A 20,608-nucleotide genomic window follows, 5' to 3' on the forward strand; every position below is an offset into this window, starting at 1 on the left:
TGTTAAGTGACCGTCATCTGACACTCTGACCATTTTAATGACTGCACGATGACGTCCACCACACAGCGGACTTTGACCACGGTTGATGGGAAAGATGTTTTCAGGCTTTGGCTAAACTAAGCTAAGCTATGTTGAACATTTTTGCGGCCCTATCTCTGATGATTTCCTTTGAATCAACTGATAGGAGAACTGTGGGATCAAAGGGTTGCGTGTTGTTAAGGTATTTAAGAATTCTTGCCAGATTGGCCTCTAGGGAGTTGTGCAAGGTGTATCCTGCCAGGAGTTTTGGGGGGAGCCCGTCCCTGGCACCCACGTGGACGCTGGGTGTTTTCATGCTCTTGTATCTGTGACACCATGAGAGGCAAGGTGGGGCATTTCATACTTTCCAGTTTTTATTTTATTTTTTTTATATTTAAAAAAATTTATTGGATAGAGACACAGTGAGAGAGGAAACACAAGCAGGGGGTGTGGGAGAGCAGAGAACCCGATGCGGGGCTTGATCCCTGGGTCCTGGAATCATGACATGAGCCAAAGGCAGACACCGAATGACTGAGCCACCCAGGTACCCCTCTTTCCAGTTTTTTTTTTTTTTTTAAGATTTTTTATTTATTTATTTGACAGAGATCACAAGTAGGCAGAGAGGCAGGCAGAGAGGGGGTGGCAGGGGGAAGAACGCCCCATGCTGAGCAGAAATCCTGATGTGGGGCTCGATCCAGGACCCTGGGATCATGACCTGAGCCAAAGGCAGAGGCTTTAACCCACTGAGCCACCCAGGTGCCCCACTCTTTCCAGTTTTTAAAATACAGGTTAGGTTGAGTGTCTTTTTCTCACATTTATTGTCCATTTGTATTTCTTGGTTGGGTTTTTTGGGTCTGTTATACTCTCAAGGTATACTTGTTTTTCTGCTTGAGAAGAGCTGTATTGAATATGGTTAATAATAAATATATCAAAACTATCTTTATTCGGTTTACCAATTGCCTTTTAGCTTTGTGTGTGTGTGTGTGTGTGTGTGTGTGTGTGTGTGTTCGTTCGTTAAGAGCTGACCATTTTTTTTTTAATGTAGTCTGATCTACTGATGTTGAACTGTATGTCTTCCTAGCATTTCGTATAGAAAGTTCTTTTCTGCCCCGAATTCTCTTCTGTCACTAATGTGGTGTCCTTTCTAGTATGTCATTATTCATCCTTTGGCACTCCTTTTAGGAGCATGATGTTAGAGGAGGATGATATGCCCTTGGAAGCTCTCTGACACCTGCGTGCCCTTGGGCGGTTACCCAGACTCTGTACCTCATGGTCTGTACCTGCAAGGTGGGGCAGACGCTAGTACATGTTAACCAAGGGTTTGTGGGTGTTAAATCACAGCTATTTGCAAACTTTTTAGCTTCAGACATCCTTCTTTTACACTCTTAAAAATTAAAGACTCCAAAGAACTTATGTTTATGTGGGTTGTATACATAAATTGATATTTACTATATGAAAAATTAAAACTGAATATATTTAAAAACATACATGTATAAGTTTATTTAAAAAATAATAGCAAACCCATTATATGTTAACATAGATAAGGTGTTTTTTATTTTTTTTCCCTGAAACCTGAGCTGTGTTTTCCAAAACAAAATAATATGGGAAGAGTGACATTGTATTGCAGTTTGTAAATCACTTTAAAGATTAAAAAAAAATTTTTTTAAGTAATCTGTACATTCAACGTGGGGCTCAAACTCATGACCCCGAGATTAAGGGTCGCACGCTCTGCTGACTGAGCCAGCCAGACCCCCTCCGCAGATCACTTTCTTGTCTGGTTTAGTCACAGACACGGATTCTCATATCTGCTCCTGTATTCAGCTCTTGTGATATGTTGTTTTGATGGAAATGTATGAAGAAAATCCAGCCTCACACAGATAAGTGGTTGGAAAAGGGAAAGATATTTTATTAGCCTCTGGATATTTTCTTTTGAGACCCCACTGAAATTCAACATGTGATAGTTTCTTAAAGGTCACTTGAAATGTAGAATCTGCAACCCTGTTAATGAATTTTTCATACTTCGTCATGCTGAGATCCATCGGATTATCTCGCGAATGGATTTTTGACACAGGTGTGATTGTGTCATATTACATATTGGTCGTTGGGAAAATACTGGCTCACAAAGTTACACAGAACTTCTCAATGTGGACACGTTTCATTTCAGCGACATCCACAGCGACGTCCCCGTAGCATTGCGAAGTCTTTGTGTTCTGGGACGTTGTCAACTCACGATGGCTGATGCAAGTTTTCAAAAATTCGATTGTTTCCCTTAAAGCTCCAACTTGGTCCTTGGCAACAATGATCCTTGAAAGGGCGGGCTCACTTTGTTCAGTTTTGAGACAATCTTTGCCAGATACCCAATTCTGAGTAACCGGCGGCGTTTGTCTGTCTGTTGGCCGTTCTTTTTTGAACGCAGAGGCTGGTTAGGCTGACCGCTCGGACAGGCTCGCAGGTGCCTCTCCCCCAGACACTCATCGTGTCCCCCCAGCAGTCCAGGTACATGCTCTGTCATCACACAGAATAGTAAACAGATGTGTATGTACTTAAGCCCTGGGCTTCAGTGAAATTAGTTTTACGGCTTCATTAAAGACTTTTTAAAAAAATATTTTATTTTTTATCTTTTTAAAGATTTTATTTATTTATTTGACAGACAGAGATCACAAGTAGGCAGAGAGGCAGGCAGAGAGAGAGAGGAGGAAGCAGGCTCCCTGCTGAGCAGAGAGCCCGATGCAGGGCTCGATCCCAGGACCCAGGGATCATGACCTGAGCCAAAGGCAGAGGCTTTAACCCGCTGAGCCACCCAGGCGCCCTAAAAAAATATTTTATTTTTAAGTAATCTCTACACCCAGCATGGGGCTCGAACCCATAACTCCAAGATCAAGAGTTGCATGCTCCATTCATTCATTGAACCAGCCAGGTGCCCCCTCATCAATGACCTTCTTAGGTGACACGGGCATATTTTGTCACTGTGAGTGATGGGCGGCCTGGGCCCATCACTGTCCCTCCTGCTAAGTCTCACCCGCGGCTTCTGCGCCATCAGCGTCCTCACTCATGGTGAGAAGGCGATGGTACTTGGTACTGTCCTGAGACTAGCCTTAACCTTGTGGGCACCAGGAAGGTGTTGGGGACCCGGGCTCTCCAGAGCGTGCGGTGGGAACTGTGGGTCAGGTGGGAGGGGAATGGCCTCCGCGCAGGGCCTGGGCCTCTCTCGGCCTTCGGGCCGTCTTGCCCGTTACCACAGTTATCCTCTCCCCGCTAACAAGCCCCAGAGCGCACTTTGGGGTGGGGGTAGGGATGTAAGCCGCTGGGCGTAGTTCATCACTTGTGATTTCACATCCTGCTGAAGCTGCTGATGTGTTCAGTCCTCAGGAGTGAGTGAGGAGTCCAGGGGACACTTAGGTGCCCCTTTCTTCTTGTTCCTCTGGGAGTCAAGGAGAATGTGAGTCAACAGGAGAGACACAGGGGTCTCAGCCGGGCTGTTCTCCTGCAGGGGTGGGGTCTGTTTCTCAGACGGGCTCTCAGAGTCACCCTCCCCCCTTCCTGGCCTGAAGGGGCCTCCACGGCCTCTGGCCTTCACGTCCCCTCCTCATTAACCTTCCCTGCCATGTGGGACGCAGGAGTCCTCGTCCTTCCCCGGGCTCCATTTTCTTATGCTGGTTCAAACAGGCATGCATTTACGGAGCGCCCGCTGTGTGCTGGAACCTCTAAAACCCACCTGTGCTGTCTCATTTGTGCTCACAACATGCCTCCTACGGAGCTGATCTTTCTTTGTTGTTCTTTAGAAATCTGTCCAGTTTTGTTCATTTAAGTGGCTACTTTGTGCAGGGGCATTGGGGTACTGTCGAAGGCCAGCCCCGTCCCCGGCCTGGTGGGCTCCTGGAGGCCACGGCCATGTGGGACATGGCTTGGGGGATATGAAGGAGGCTCCCTGGATAGGGGCTGGGGGTCAGCTAGGCAGAGGGAGCAGGTGGGACAGGAAGCTATGGCGTAAATGAGCACGAGGCCGGTGCGTAGCTCTCAACCTCGTTTGCCCCTCAGCCCAACCCGCTGGTGTGTGTGCCATCGCTCGGAGGATAAGCTGGCGGCATTGGCGTCTTGGAGAGCTGGCCTCGCCTTGTCCTTCATGGGTTATAGTACGAATTTCCGAGGGCATAGTTTCCACCTTACGTAGATTCTAGAACACCCCGGCCCAACCCCCACTCCAATAAGATGCACCTCTGCTTTCTTATTACTTTTGATATTGTTAATTATTTGCAAAGCCCCGTTGAGATGTCTGTGCCAGGGACTGTAAGAATTTCACTTTGGCTAGAGTTTGGAGAACAAGGTTGGGAGCTGGGAGCACGAGGCTGGAGGGGGAGGCTGGGTCTGCCTGGTGGAAGTCGTGGATTGCTGTGTAGTTCCTCCTGGAGTCTGAACTGAAGTCTTGTAGGCTGAACTGTCTCTGCTTGGCATGCTTCCTACTGTGGGGCAGGAACTCTCTCAACCCTGGATGGACGTGCTTGGGGAGGCAGGTGGGCAGGCGAGGGGTCAGAGATCCATCAGGGCCTCACCCTGCTGTCCACTGTCTCTGTGACTGTGGCTGGTTGTCTGGCCTACTCTGGACCTCAGTGTCCTCTTCTATAAAATGAGAGGAGCAGACTGGGGACTTGAAGGTGCGTCTGACTCTGAGATCTGTGTTGGTCTACAAGGTGGATTTACACTGTGTGTGTGTGTGTGTGTGTGTGTGTGTGTTAGGAGTGACAAGGCCCCTGCCCTCAGTGCAGACCTGAGGGTTTTGCCCTCCCCTCCCCCGCCCCCAGCTGTCCCCAGCCCCACACTAGGGGACCCTGCAGCATGGTGACTTCCGTCATGTTTGTTCTGCAGCCCAGGCAGATGTTTCCGGCAGCTGGCCACTCAGCCTCCTGCCCTATTTTTAGCTCTATTGTTACCCGCCCCGGGCATCTGGCTGCCTGGGGTGCACATGACAGGCCGTGGCCCTGGAAGGGGTCCTCTTCTCTGGGTCCAGCTTGTTCCCTGCCTTCCAACGGCTCCCTGGTTTAAATTCCCATCAAATCCTGGGAAAGTGAGGGTGGCATCAGGGGAAATGGGAGAGGGTGGGAGGGTGATGCGGTGGAAAGAGCCCCAGCTGTGGAACCAGAGGCCTGGTTCTGTTGTTCTGTCGTGTAGTGAGTCTGAGGCCTCAGTGTTGCCATCTGCCGAATGGCACAGTGGCCGGTGCATCTGCCTTTCTCAGAGGATCGTTCTGAAGTGGGAATGAGGTTGTGAACATGAAATTTATTTAGGAAAATGATCTTTGGAACCAACAGCTGTGGTGGGTTTGGCTTTCTAGGGACCCTGGAGGAGCACTGGATCCAGAGCGGGGAGATGGGGCATGTGTTTACTAGACACCAGGGCGGGAAGCTCAGCCTGGGTCGCATGGGACCCAGGCTGCACTCTGGAAGGAAGAGGGGGCATTGCCACCGGGCGTTGGTGGAAGGCATGAGGGGATGTGGGTGCAGATGTCTGAGGACAGATGCGCGGGCAAGGGAAGGGCTGGATGTGTCCTGGGAGGCCCGAGCGAGAGGGGGCTTGGAGCATCTCTGGCCCGTAGCTCTGGAGCTCTTCCTCCCTAGAGAAGCTGGGGACAGGAGGCTCTGCATCGCCCTTCCTGAGCTGGCCACTAGCTTAGCGGGTGTATTGCACAGTGAGCTGTGTTGCACACTGGACTTTCATCAGGGACTGAAAGGGCTCAGCTGCTAAAAGCTGGAAAGCCTTCCACCCCGCCCAGCCCCCTCACTTTGCAGATGGCAATGAAATGTGGCCCAGAGAGGGCTGTGCTTAACTTGAGACCTCTTGGAAAGTCTGGGCTGGAGAGGAACGTCTCCTGGGGCTTTTGCTGCTCTATACCATAGAGACCGGGTTTTGCCAGGAAGATTGGGGATGTGGAGGGTAATAGGGGGTGCTGAGGGTGGGAAGGGAGGGGTCTTGAATGCTGGGCAAGAGAGTCTAGACCGAAAGCCACAGAAGTAGAAGGATGGGGACAGACCCCAGAACTGGGTCATGGATTTTTACAGTTCCTTAAAAGCAGGCCTCAGGCCCCCATGATGTTACTGGAGGTCAGAAGTAGGGGTCCATCCTGAGGTCTCACTGGTCCCTTGGGGCCCAGTCCCTGGAAGTGGCCAGGCGAGTATCAGCAGGCCCAGAGACCTGGGTGGGGTCTCAGGAAACTCCAGATTTCCACTGACCCTGAGATGCCCAGATGGCCAACTGCTTGGAGCTCAGCCGGTGAGCATGTCCTCCTTAACCCTGTTCTCCCCAGGGTCTTCCCCTCTGGGGTTTTGCCTCTCCTTTCAATCCCAGGTGCATGGAACCTGGACACGCACGGTGCCTCAGACTCTTCCAGGAGCAGGACGACTGCGCTCCCAGAGCTGACTGGGTCCCCCCCTAGGGAGTATAACATCCCCCTCCTCTCACTCCTTCCTGAAAAATCCAACAGGCAGGGGCCCTCCCATCCAGATAACACCTTCCTGTTTTCCAGAACAGCCCAGGGGGGCCACGGAGAGACTGCAGATGGAGAGACACCTGTAGCCTCTCTCTGCCTTTTCGGAGTAATGGTGGCCAAGCCTCTATCTATAGCATGGAACAAACATTTAGCTGCTTGGAACTTTCCAGATCTCTGTGGCTTGGGGAGAGCTGCTACCCCGAACCATCTGGCAGTCGTTGGTGCTCTAATGGTCTCCCGTGTGCGTCTCCTCAGCGACCCTGTGGGCCCTGGTGGCCCGAGGCAATGTCTTCTGTATTCTGTGAACTCCCATGCCCCAGCAGCGGCTGGGTTCACAGGATCTTGGTGTTGCTCTACCTGACTGTTACGAGCCAGGAAACTTGACATTCTCCTGTGAGAGGGGAAAGAAGTACGTTCTATCTTGTTGTCGTGTGGCCTGTGGTCACTGAGGGTCAAACCTAAAAATACTGGAGCGCATTAGTCAGGATTAGATTTGGCTGCGAGTAACAGGACAAGCCAAGTAACAGTGGTTTACATAAGATGGAAGTTTATTTCCGTCCTGTCCAAACCCAGAGCTTTGCAGCCCACGCCTGGGGTGGTGGTTCCAGGCCGTGGATTCCTTGGGAAACTTGACCGCTCCCATTCCGAGGGTGTGGCTTCACGTGCTGGTGGTTCAAGATGGCTGGGAAATGTCAGGCATCGCATCTGTGTTCCAGACAGCAGGATGGAGGAAGAGAGGAAAAGGGACCCTAGGGAAGATTCTGGAACTTGCCACATGACACGGCCGCTAGTGTTCCATTAGCTGGGACTGGTCACGGGTACCTGCAGGGGACGTGGGGAGTGGGCTCCTGCCCGTCATCTGGCTTGTTTAATGGGTGGAGCCATTGTGGGCATTTTGGTCAAACCTGAGAGGATGCCCCCAGGCTGAGAAGTGGGATCAGGTCTTCCGGGGCTGTGGAGTCTCCCCCAGGGACATTCCCCCCCAGGGAGGTCAGTCTTGGGACCAGAAAGCCCTATGTCCCAGGGCCAGCAAGAGGGAGCAGAGAAGCTCTGTGGGGGGTCAGAGGCAGCCCAGTGGCAGCGGCAGAACAAAGGATGTGGGCCAGCCTCTCCTGAGGGGGTCAGAGTCTACCCGGGAAGTGTGGCCTGTGTCTGGGCCGCTGGGGCCTGAGGGAGAGGACAAGCTCCCTCACTGGATGGTGGCCAGGAGGCCAGGGGACTCACAGACTTGGGGACTCACGGAGGGGCTGCAGGAGCTGTGACAGAGGTGGATGGGATGCCACGAACGTAGGGCTGCCCCAGGGAGCAGGCTGGGGAGGTCAGGGAGGGCTCCAGGGCCCTGTACCTGCACCCCACTTGAAGAGAAACCAGAGATCTACACTTCTGTTCAAAACCCCTTGATTTCCAAGTACTGGCAACTAATTAGAGTGGAAAATCGCAAACCCACAGGGATCAAGCCAGTGGCATACAGGACCGCTTTCTGCCTGCAGACCACGACCTCTACCCTCCAGACCAGATGCTTCCTGAGTCTTCAAGGCGGAGGACTTGGGGGGATGCGTGGAAGACTCGCTTCTTGTGAGACAGTTTGACTTTTTAAAAAATTTCATTTAAAAAATGTTTTTGTCCCCAGTTTTGTATTTGGAGAACTTTTAAGCCTACAGAAAGGAGGAGAGTACTGTTAGCGAGTTAGTGTCTGTCCTCGCCAGTGGCTGACGTTTGCTCCATTTGCTTGTGCTCTCTGTCTCTGTCTCTCAACCACCTAAAAGTGACAGATGCCAAGATGCTTCATCTCTGGACCCTTCAGCCTGAGTCTCCCAGGAGCACCATATCCACAATATCATCACACCCAAGGAATTAACTTATTTATTCCAACACGCCATCCATATTCAAAATTTCCCATTTGTCTGCAGAATGTTCCTTATAATCTTTCCCCCTTCTCTAATCCAGGTTCCTGTAGAGATAGAGCTTTATGTCAGGCAGAGCTGACCTACAGGGGAGGTGGGAGGGCTCCCCAGGTTAGGAGGCGGGAGGCTAGGGTTGCCAGAAAGGACCCTTTTCCTTCCCGAGGGTCCCAGATTGCGCAGAGCTGACAGGAGACCGTTCTCTGTCCGCCGGCTGTTAGGGGAGCCAGGAGGCAGGCTCGCCCACCCCTGCAGTGTCTCCCAGCTTGGGCGCTCCATCGGCAGTGGGACCTGCTGTCCCTTGTGGGTCCCCCGCGGGTCCCCCGCTGGCCATAGCTCCTCAGCTGCCCAGTCACTCTGCCCCTTCTGCCCACTCCCGGCTCCAAGCCCAGCCCATACAGTCATCTCAAGGGGTGACAGGGATGACTCCTCCCTGCCAGAACTGCGATCCTCGAAGGCTAGCCCGGAACTCCAGGCCCATCCCGCGGTGGCCGTCCACCTGCTGCACACTGGGGAATATTTCCAAACATTCTTTCACCTCTGGTTTTTTTTTTTTTTTTAATTTATTTGACAGGCAGAGATCACAAGTAGGCAGAGGCAGGCAGAGAGAGAGAGAGGAGGAAGCAGGCTCCCGCTGAGCAGAGAGCCTGATGCGGGGCTCGATCCCAGGACCCTGAGATCATGACCCGAGCCGAAGGCAGAGGCTTAACCCACTGAGCCACCCAGGCGCCCCTCCACCTCTGGTTTTAACTTGGAGATTTTTCCCCCCCAGTTTAGAAAAAAGTGGAAACATTTCAGAAACATACAGTGTAGCAGATGAGGGAGGTCTCCTGCCATCCCAGACCCCTGGTAGCTTTGCTTTATAATGCTGATCTGCTTGTTTTCAAAAGAAGGAGGCTGAGGGCTGGAGGTGGTGGAGGGTTAGGTCTGGGTGATGCTCAGAGACGTGAGGCCATGTGCCACGCGGCTGAAGCCACGTGACTCTGCCTTCCCTGAGCTGGGAGCCTGGGGAAATTCCTGTCGTTGGCCTGCTTCCCTGCGGCCTCTTCTGTAAGGTGGGGGAGTCACAAACTCTCTGTCTCACTTGGTTTTGAGGTGGTTGACATTAGCAAAGCCAAAAAAACTCACAAAGACATGAAAAATCCCACCAGGCTGCATGAGTGCCATGATTATCATGGGAACGTGGATGGCAAGGGGCAGCGGCCACTGGAGGTGGTGGGGGGACAAAGACACAGAGCTGGGGGAGCACAGCTGGGGGGTGCTGGGGGCACCCAGGTGAGGAGCCGTGACCTTTGTCCCAGCCTGAAACCACTACAAATAACTATACTTTAAAGCCAAGTTCCCAAAGTAATCCTCTTTGTCCTGGGAAATTGAGAAGGGATGGATAAGCCAAAGGAAAGTAGATAAGGTCACTTAGTGCCCCCACTCAGGAGTAAGTAAACATCCTTCCTATCTTTTGTGCCTCCTTGTTGTGGGGTGCCGCCCTTGTTCCCATCAGCAGAGCCAGGCAGGGTGGGGAGATAACGAGATGCAGCCGATTTGTTCCGTTGTGTGTGCAGCCCCTCCCCTGAGCCAGGCAGCCGACGGAGCCAGGAAGGACGCAGGAGGGCCCCCGCCCGGAAGAGCGTGCTGTGGAAGGGAATGGAGTGTTCCATCTTGCAGTGATCACAATGGGCTGCGGGGGGTTGAGAGGTGGGGTGTCATCAGGGAGGGCTTCCTGGAGGCATTGGGCTTTAACCTCAAGGGGTGGGTGGAATGTGGGAGGGTTGGGGGAGGAGGGCAGTCCAGGTGAGAGCAGGATGGTGTGGAGCGGCTTCCTCCTCACACTCTGGAGAAGGACTGAGACCTGCTCCTTGGTGCCAGCTGCCGGCTCCTCTGAAGCCTAGAAGCTTCAGGTGCCTGAGGCTGGTCATATGCTTGTCTCATAAATATTTCCTGAGCATCTGCCGGGCGCTGTCCTGGTGCTGGGGCCACGATGTGGACCAGTTAGGCACTGTCCCGGCTTGGAGATGGACAGGAGGAGGCTGAGGGGTTCCCATAACCCTATCAGTGAGGCAACTGGGAAATAAAAGGGCTTGTGGATGGACAGAGACTTGTGTGGGGTGCTGTGGGCAGACAGCGTCCCCAGAGGCTCAGAGAGGCCTCCCTGAGGAGGGACATTTGAGCCACGAGCACAGGAACAGGAGGCCATGTGAACAAGCTGAAGAACGTTCCAGGCAGAGGATGCTAAGTGTGCAGCCCTCGTGAGGAGGAGTGGGCTAGGGGTGCTGGAAGAAGGAGGGGCCTGTGGGCAGGATCAGCGGTGAGTGAGGTCAGAGGGGCGGGGCCTCCTCAGCAGGGGACGGGGCTGGATGTCCCCGTGTGACCTGATTCAGGGTTTTACAGGATCTTCTGGCTGCCACACGGAGGATGGATTGTGGGGGGACAGGAGGGAAGGACAGGAGCTGGTGGTCTGGACCCGGTGGTGGCAGAGGGGGAGGGAGAGGGAGGAGGCAAACCTCTTCTTCTGTGGGGAGAGTCCCAGAGTGGGCAGAGGACTTGCCCAAGGTCATGCAGAGCAGGGCTCTCTGGGTTCGTGGTGATGGCCAGGATCTCTAAGTGGGCTGCCAGATCGAATGGAAGGGGAAGTTAGACCTGTACATTATACCCGCTCTGCCCTGTCACTGGCTTGGGATGGGAGCCAGGCGACCGCTGAGCCCACCGATTCCTCCCAACCGTTCCTTTCATAGGTCTTGTCTGGGTGAGGCCCCTGGCCCCATGAGGGAGGTTCAGACCCAGCAGTGGCCAGGAGGGGATGGGGGAAGGGGTGGGCGGGGAGAAGTGCATGAGGTTGGGGCTTCCGGGAAGGGAAGGGGACTGTAGACTCCCCCTGCCCCCCAAACGCATGGTGACCACACACCCTGATTTGGCTAATTACACACTCATGCATTATCTGCTCAACACCATCTCCCTGTGTGCTCCTGACACAATCTTCCCCTTTGCTCAGGCTGGAGGGGGCCATGGTCTAGCCAGGGAGCCTGGGCATGGGAGGCAGGAACTCTGGCTTTCAATTCTGTCCTTGTGACTTGGAGCACCCCGAGTTCCCTCTCTGGGCCTCTGTTTTCTTATCTGTGGAGAGAGAGGGTTGGACTCGCTGACCTCCAGGGGTGTAGCCTGCTCTGAAGCTGCTCTTGGGAGCCTTTGGTGATACCTGGTTGTGTGGTTCTGGGAGTCACATCTTTCCTTGAGGTGGGACTAGGGATTTTGTAAGAGGGTCTGGGTCCATCCCAGTAGGCAGGGAGGGAGGACAAAGGAATGGGGCTGGGATCAGTAGCTGATGTGAAGCTTTCCGCTTCAGTCCTGAGAGCCAAACTCTGCTTTGGAAAAGCCTGCAGGGTTTGCCAAGCCTGGAGGTCATGGCTGCTGCATCGGGACAGGGACAAAGAAGGTGAGGACTTGTGAGCTTTGGGGTACAGATGGGAAAACTGAGACCAGAGTGGGGACGATTCAGTTCTGCCAAGAACTATATGAAAAGAAACAGACTTAAACTCATGTTGCTGTTTTGGGCTGAGGCCTGAAATGTCTGCTCTTGAACCTCTTGCCTGGCCTCCCTGCTCCAGCACCCCCTCGGCTTGAAAGCTGCCATTGACGAGAAGCTCATCACTCTGCAGCCTGGGCATTTGTGCTGTAGCATCAGGCAGTCAGTTGATGAGCTGGAGCTCATGTTCCAGCTCCTAATGTTGAGCTGTTCCTGGGGAAACAAGGTCACCTCTCTGCCACGGATTCCAGAGGGCGGTTTCTTTTCTCTCAGGAATGACTGTGTGTGGAGGCAGGCGGATGCGTGTCCTCGTGGGGGAATTCCTCAGACGCCGTGAGAGCTGCGGTCCAGATGATTCTATGGCTTCTTAGCCGCTGAGGGCTTCTGTGGGTGAAATGGGGCCTGGAGTCCTCGAGCCCGCCGTGGGGAATCGTGCCTCTCTCTCCCTCTCTGGGAGGCTGTGTCTGGGATGCTCTGGCAGAGAATGGAGTGGATGAGTGGGGGTCCCAGAGGGAGGGAGGGAGGGTATGGGGCATGCTCCGGCTCTCAGGGTCAGCTGTGAAGGCAGGAAGGCAAACTGGGAGGAGTGGCTGACCGCTGCTGTCCGCCGTCCTCTTCTGAAAATGGACACGGTAAGGCCAGGACCTTCGGGTTTGTTGGATGCCTATTGCTCTGTCAGTGCTCTGAAGTGTTAACAAGCAGATGCAAAGGAGAAGGTGAGAGCAGACCTATGTTTGATGGAGAATGTTCTTTTTTTTTTTAAACATTTATTTTATTTGGGGCATCTGGGTGGCTCAGTGGGTTAAGCCTCTGCCTTCAGCCCAGGTCATGATCTCAGGGTCCTGGGATCGAGTCCCGCATCAGGCTCAGCGGGAGCCTGCTTTCACCTCTCCCTCTGCCTGCTGCCCTGCCTACTTGTGATCTCTCTCTGTCAAATAAATAAAAAATCTTAAAAAAAAAAAGATTTATTTGAGAGCGAGAGAGAGAGCACGAGCAGGAGGAGGGGCAGAGGGAGAGGGAGAAGCAGGCTCGCTGCGGAGCAGGGAGCCCGACGCAGGACTCAGTCCCAGGACCCCGAGACCATGACCTGAGTCGAAGGCAGACACTTAACCGCCTGAGCCACCCAGGCGCCCCTGGCAGAGAATATTCCTCCTTCAAATTAGGGTTTTCTTTCTTTCTTTCTTGCCAAGAGCTCCTCTAGCAAGCTGGCAGAAACTTATGGACCCCCTTTCCAGAATGTTTTCAAGTGCACAGACTGTACGGGCTTACAGAGGAAGTAAGTTGTAGTCAGAGAGCTATGGAAACACTAGAAAACAAATTGGCGATGTAGTAATACATGTCGTCCGTTATTATTTTGTGAACAAGATCACCGATGAAGTAAGCTAAGGTTAACTTTTATTTTGTGAAGACACATCTGTGACCAGGCTGTTGTCACTCAGCTTGGTGGGGATGTTAAGCTAGAGCATGCCTTTGATGGGCACACGTCTGCGTGGCAGACACCCAAGTGAGTGTGATTGTCCTTTTGGTCTCAGGTGTTGAGAACCTGTTTGCAGATGGCACGGCAGCGTCTTTCGGGGCTCGCCAGGCACGGTGAGGATAGGTTTCATTCTGGGGTCCTCGGGAATCACCTGCTCATAAGGTCACTTGTGAGAACCTGGGGACTTAGGACCACCAGGCACACATTTGCCCAGAGTTGGCAAATCAAGGCACCCCAGTGCCTGTGGGTGGGGCCCCGGGTCCCTGTGGCTTTAAAGGAGGGATGATCACGAGCTTAGTTTTCAGACACCTGCAGGGTGCGGTGGGGTAAAACTGCCCGTGAGTTCCATGGCAATCACATCCCTGGCTCTGTCACACAGTGGGGACAGCAGCCTTCACTCGTGATTGGATGAAGTTCCGGACTAGCATAATTGTTTTATAAACCATCCAGGCTCCATGGAGCGGGTCTTTCAGTCCGCCCACACCCTGTCCCTCCTTCCATTCTCCCCCCAGGCAGAAGTTTGAGCACTAGGGACCTCACTAACACGCTCCCTGCCTTGCTGACCACCTGCTGCCTCCTGTAGGCCCTTCCCATGTCCTGTCCCTCATGCCCTTGTCTGTGACAGCTACCCGTGCTCCTGTTCCTGGGGGAAATTCTTCCCTGCCATGCCTCCTCAGCCCAGACTGCTGAGAAAGTCTGGAGAACTTCAGGGAGCGGCGTTGCCAAAGCAGGCGAAATGGAAAGAACTTTCGGCGGGCTGGGGCCCACTGTGGAGCCCCTCTTGCTCTCTGAGCAACCTGTGCTTCTGTTTAGGAACAGAGAGGCTCATTCCGTCCACCTTTGGCAGAGACGGAGAGAGAGGGAAAGTGGGAGGGGGAAATCGGATGGGGTGTGGTGGGGCTCTTACGAACCCAAGGTGTGCGTGTTGACAGCCATGTCGCACGGCTGCTGGGAGTTTTCAAGGATGACAGGGCAGGGCGGAGAGAGAGAGGGAGCCCTTTCCAGACCGGAGAGGGACAGGACAGGTGGTGGTCTGGGAAGGTTTGAGGAGGGGTGGATGAGCCTAGTCACTGTCTAGGCGGCTTTGGGGAGGAGGAGCCTGAGTACACAGGGCCTGGGGATGCTCAGCCTTCCCACTGACCTGCTGAGCCCCTGCCTCCGCCACCCCCCTCCCCGAGGTGCCGCTGCTGGTTTCCAGAGGCCGGGGCGGGGGGAAAATGTGGCTGGCTCCAGCAGATTGTCTGCACCGTGTGGAGCAGCTCATCCGGGCTGAGGGGCTGACTGCGGCTGAGGGAGTCTGGCGTCTAGGGACCACTTCCGTGCTCTCCAGCAACTCCTCGCCCATCTCTGGCCGTTTCCCCAGACGTTCTCTGATTTGTTCTCAGTATGCTTTAACTTTATTACCCAGTGTTCAGAGGAGAAAAAGCAAAAGGAGATGATACAAATGAGCTCTCATCCCACTTGGTGATAACTTACATTAGCATCTTGACGTGTATCTGCCGGGGTTTTCTGATGATACATTTTCATGAAGTGAAACGGGGTAGCAGCCTATCCTCGCCTTACAGCCCGCTCCTTCTGTCCCTGCGTCCTCGATGCCTTTCCAAATCCATCCCTGTGATATTTTCAATGGCTGTTGAACCTTTCACCTTCGAGATGCCCCTACTTTATTCAGCAGAGCTGCTTTTGTTGGCTGGAGGGGGTTCCCGGGATTTGGCCATTGTAAGTGACACTTCCAGGAGCAACACATCCTGGAAGCCTGTTTTTTGCGGACATCCTTAAGTATTTCTCTGGGAGAGAACACCCCCTCCCCCAGGGAATCACTGCATCCAGCAGGGTGCACAGCCTGCCTCGTGCGCGCGGGGCGGAAGCTTTGGCTGTGATGGTGATACAGACGATGGCGTCAAGTTCAGGAGCCTGGCACTTTCACTGAACCCTTGGATGTCCCCAGCCTCATTTTGTGTTATTCATGACTAAACTGTCCTCCTGCATCCTGTTTGCATCCACGTTCTCTCCCTTTCTTTTTTAAAGTTTTATTTATTTTAGAGAGTGCACATGAGCGAGCGAGCGAGTGAGAGCACAAGCAGGGGCAGGGGCGGAGGCAGAGGGAGAGGAGAGAGAATCTCAAGCAAACTCCCCGTTGAGCACATAGCCCGATGCTGGGTTCGATCTCATGACCCTGAGATCATTACCCGAGCTGAAATCGAGGTGGGCTCTTAACGGACTGAGCGCCCCCCACCCATCTGCATTCTTCAGAGCCAAGCCTGACTTCCCTCTGCACCTGCCCCAGGCCTTCCCACTTCTCCCCACTCTGGGAGCCTGGCCTCCTTGTGGCCTGACCCAGTCACTTAGAGCCCTAGGTCGTGACCTGGTGTGGAGGGCTAATTAACCCCTTCCTGACAGTCATCTTTTTGCCAGAGGAGTATAACTGTAAGGGGTCAGAGGCTGTGTCTCTATGTCCCCTTATGTCCGTTACCCTCCCAGACCAGCAGCCAAGGGATAGGCGCATGGTAGGCACTCAGTGAACAGGTGGGAGACAGCACACCTACCTTCTGTTTCCAGCTACAGGCTGAGCTGGCCCTTTCTGGGCCTCAGGCTTGGCATCTGGGCAATGGGGGTGGAGGTGGGCTAGGTCCTGGCCTGCCATGAATTTTCTCACCCCTTCTGCCACCACATGCCTTCTTGTCCTGCAGGTCTGGGCTCCTGAGGCTGCCAGCGGACTATGGGCACCACGGCCAGCACAGCCCCGCAGACGGTTTCGGCAGGCACCCCATTTGAGGGTCTCCAGGGCGGCGGCACAATGGACGGTCAGCACTCGCTCAGTGTCCACTCCTTCCAGACCACGGGTGTGCACAACAGTAAGGCCAAGTCCATCATCCCCAACAAAGTGGCCCCCGTCGTGATCACGTGAGTGGCAGCGGGATGGGGGTGTGTGTGACTGTGTCCCTGGAAGACATGGTTGGGGCAGTTGCCCAGAGGAGTGGTGGCATAGAGCACTTAGTCTACAAACTGCTTTCACAGATGAAGATACTGAGGCCCAGAGAGGTTAAGCAGTTTGTTTGGAGTAACACAGCAATCAAGTGGCTGAATGGGTCTCTGTTGTGGGTCTTTTAGCTCATGGCTACAAGGCCAGGGAGCATGGAAAAGGAGGAGTGGCTGGCGGGGGGGACACCTTTTTGAAAATCATTTTTGGCCAAATATTTTCAAAGGGAGTTTATAGACTGAGATGAATAAAATTTAGATTTTTATTTTTCACACCTAGTAATTATGGTTCGAAACTGGAGTTAATACCAGGTCATGAGCTCAAAAAGCTGGAAGCTCTTGGTCACTTCTCTTAATTAGGTCCTTGAGGGGGCGCCTGGGTGGCTCAGTGGGTTAAGCCTCTGCCTTTGGCTCAGGTCATGATCTCAGGGTCTTGGGATGGAGTCCCACATCAGGCTCTTTGCTCGGCGGGGAGCGTGCTTCCCCCTCCCCCACCGGCCCTGCCTGCCTCTCTGCCTACTTGTGATCTCTGTCTGTCAAATAAATAAATAAAATCTTAAAAAAAAAAAATTAGGTCCTTGAGGGGTTTTCCTGGAGGAGGCCGAGAGTGGCTTCTGGTACCATATTTTGAGACATGTGGATACACCACGTCCGACCAGAGGAAGAGGATCCAGAAGGGGGCTCTGCGACCCTGTCTTCCCTGTGGTGTCAGTGAAGGAGTGGGTGCTGGGAGCCAGAGGCCAGGAGGACAAGAGAGGCATGGGCTCTGTCTCCTGGTGAATTGGGAAGCCTCGGCTTCTGTTGAGTCTGCCTCTGGGCCCCTCCAGCACACGAGATGTAGGACGTAGTGAGCTAAGAATGAACTATGTTCCACACATAGAAGTTTGGCACAGACCTAGCAGGTGGGACTTTCTGTGTAAGGAGACCTAAGGGGTGGGAATAGTAAATTGGTCTGCTGGCTTTGGGGCCTGACAGGAAAATTAGGATCCCAGTCCACTACTGTGCTTGCGATAAGGGGAAGAGAAGAGATGTTACAGACAAGAAACTTGATATGTAGTCTCTCTACCGGAGATGACACATGGAGGTTTGGCCCTTGAGGGCGGTGTTGGAGACACATGTCCTGGGCCTTGCTCTGTGACCTCAGGCAAATCCTTTTCCCTCTCTGGGTCTTGTTTTTCTTATCGGATCACATGGGGATGACGAGCAAAATACTTAACGAAGTGGTGCGGCTCAGAATCGTCTTGGGCCTGCCAGAGTGGAACTGTGTGTGCCTCCTGGATCCAGCATGAGCCCAGCACCCCTGGGGTTGTAGTGTGTTTGGGGAGAAGGGACCTTGAAGATCACCCAACACAGGGCCTGGCAAACTGTATCCTGTGAGCCAAATGCTACCTAGTGTCTGTTTTTGTAAATAAAGTTTTATTGGAACACCGCTGCTCCTATTCATTTACATACTGTCTGTGGACGCTTAACACTTGCATAGCAGAGTTGTAGTTGCAACAGAAACTGTGGCTCGCAAGTCGAAATTATTTACTGTCCAGTTCTTGATATAAAGGGTTTGCTGACTCCTGATCTAATATGTTTTAGATCAGATGTGAAAACTGGATCTAAATACATAAACCAAGCTTCTGGGGGTAGGGATTTGTCCACCACGTGGTGAGATGGAGGCCCAGCTGGGAGCAGGACCCCAAGTCTCTCGACTCCTTGCTTAGTGCTCCCCTGCCCCACTCGGTCCCCTGCCCTGCCTTTCCTGGACGCAGTTCTTTAGTAAAGAGGAGCAATGTCTTATTCACTGTTACAACCAGCACAGAAGCTTCTTGTGTCTTGAGCAGACAGATCCATCCCAGTTTAGTATCTGCAGAAATTTGGTTTTAAACCTGTGGGTTTTGCTTGAAATGGTCCCGTGTAGAGGTAGCTCTGTGACTGGTAAAAATGATTATATTAATAAGCACTTATTGTGCCCAAGGCTCTGCTGAGCACTTCCATTCAGCAGTGACTTGAATCTCACAGCAGCCCTAGAACGTGAGAATTGCTGGAAAGGGAGCCACAGAGAGAGTGAGTAATTCCAAAGCCACAACGTTGCTGAGTGATGGAGCTGGGTTCATGCCCAGGTCATGCAACCCCAAAGCCTGGTCCTGAGCCCCCTCACTGTGCCATGGGGTTGTTCTCAGAGACAATCTGATGGAAGGGTCCCCGGGGACTCAAGCAACCCTTGAGTGGGAGGCCTTCAATAAGACCAAAGCTTCTCTCTGCACGAGAGTCCAGGAGGCACGCCAGGCTGGAAACAGCCGCTCTGTGATCAGCCAGGCCCTTCCTCTCTTGTTTCCCCACCATCCTCTGCACCTACTTCTCCCCATCACCTCTGAAGAGAAAGTAGAAGACACCCACCTTCCCTTTAAGGGAATGGCCAGGAGTTGTTTGCATTACCACTTCTCCCCATATCCCATTGGTCGAAACTCAATCACATGATCATCCTATAGTTCCAAGGGAGGCTGGGAAATGTAGTTCTTGGCCGAATAATGGCCCAGTCAGAATTCCAAGGTTCTGTTGCTGAGGAAGAAGGGGAGGGTGGATACTGGGGACAGCAGGCTGTCTCTGGTACAGATGGGTAGCTGCGTGGGTGTGGGTGGGCTGGCCCTGTTGTGTAGTCTGGTGAGGGTGGAGGCTACCTCCATCGCGAAGGTTTCCTGACTCGGGCTCCATTCTGCCCTGACAGGTACAACTGCAAGGAGGAATTCCAGATCCATGATGAACTGCTCAAGGCCCATTACACGCTGGGCCGGCTCTCAGATGCCACCCCTGAGCACTACCTGGTGCAGGTGAGGGCAGCCTGGCCTCTCCCTCCCCCTTGAGCCTCTCTCAGCACCCTCTGGTCCTCCTTCCTCACGGGGTCCCTCCTCCTACTTTCCCCACTGACCCCTTCTCTGCTTCATGTCCTCACCCCATCCTCTTCCCCACTTCCTCTCACCCCCTTCCTCTCACCCCCTGGTCTCCTGGGGCCGCACCCCCTGCCCTGTGGAGACCCCTGCTCATCTCTTCTGGCAGGTCCCTGCCTGGCCCCAGCCTGCGCATACCCCACCTTCAGAGCAGGAGGGAGAACAGAGTCAGGGGGGATCCCGAGCTAGGGAATCTTCATTCCATTCTCCACATTCCAGAACTTCTCTGGCTTAGCTGTCTCTCCCCCCTCCCATATCCTCTAGAAAGCCAGGTCCACATGCCCAGGTGACTTTCATTTTTCTTGTTCCCTGCTGTAGCCCCCGGTCCTGGAACAGTGCTCAGGCACCGTGTAGGTGCTCAGTAAATAGTAAATGGGTAATCATGCTGATTAAACTGCATTTGTTGAAAGAGTAGCTGGGATTTCCCGGTGTCTGGAAGAGCTGGTTCCATTTCTAATCTGTCAGGCAATGTGTGGGTCCTTTTGGAAGGGCACAGCCAGATGATGTCCAAGCTCTGTTGTGCCCAGGAATGAACTCACCCGGTACCTCTTGCTCTTACCTTTCTTTGTCCTCATTGCGTCCATTCATCCCCAGCTGTGGAGGAGAGAGCCCTGTCCATCCTCAGAGCTTCAGGACCTCAGGAAGGGGCTGGAGCACTTTTCCTCTAGCTGACTCCTGGGGCCCCGGCTGTGACTCCCTGCTTGAGCCCCTGCTCCAAGTCCTTCCTCAGGCCAAGGGAGACATTTGGCTTTTTCCTGGAGAGCTTCGGGCCCCACCCTAAAGCCCAATCCTGCCCCTGGAGTGCCTCTCCCTGCTCTCTTTCCTTAAGGCTTGGCTCCAATGCCGCCTTCTCCATGAAGCTTTTCTATGATTCCCCATCAGGAGGAGCTGTTTTTCCCTTTCCCATGCTAAAAGACACACCCTCCTTGGGATCACAGATGGCCGCATATTTTGTTTGTTTTTTTCCAAAAGCCTGCAGACAACTTGAAGACCCTGTCCCCTGCCCCTTCTCTCTGCTCCCCATCCTCTGGGGCCTGGGACAGAGCTCCAGCAATAGAAGACATCCCCGAGCCATCTGAGTAACCCCCCTGTGGCTCTTCCCCTGCCAGGGACGCTACTTCCTGGTGCGGGATATTGCTGAGAAGATGGATGTCCTGGGTACTGCGCGGAGCTGTGGAGCCCCCAACTTCCGGCAAGTGCGGGGTGGGCTTGCCGTGTTTGGCATGGGACAGCCCAGCCTCTCTGGATTCAGGCGGGTCCTCCAGAAACTCCAGAAGGATGGACACAAGGTAAATGGGGCTG

The 20,608-nt window shown here is 53.5% G+C and overlaps 1 protein-coding gene across 4 annotated transcripts in view; it reads left to right on the plus strand.

Annotated features, from left to right (window-relative positions):
- PALD1 (phosphatase domain containing paladin 1) overlaps nt 1-20,608 on the plus strand; it is an 88,509-nt gene that overhangs the window by 38,148 nt on the left and 29,753 nt on the right. For all 4 annotated transcript variants that reach the window (XM_046027907.1, XM_046027906.1, XM_046027908.1 and 1 more), the window contains exons 2-4: nt 16,085-16,298; nt 19,087-19,189; nt 20,416-20,595. In XM_046027907.1, the coding sequence (XP_045883863.1) occupies nt 16,114-16,298; nt 19,087-19,189; nt 20,416-20,595 (468 nt within the window). In that variant the 5' untranslated portion in view covers nt 16,085-16,113. The remainder of the gene's footprint in view (nt 1-16,084; nt 16,299-19,086; nt 19,190-20,415; nt 20,596-20,608) is intronic.

This window comes from Meles meles, chromosome 13, assembly GCF_922984935.1.
Source record: "Meles meles chromosome 13, mMelMel3.1 paternal haplotype, whole genome shotgun sequence".
Lineage (NCBI taxonomy): Eukaryota > Metazoa > Chordata > Mammalia > Carnivora > Mustelidae > Meles > Meles meles.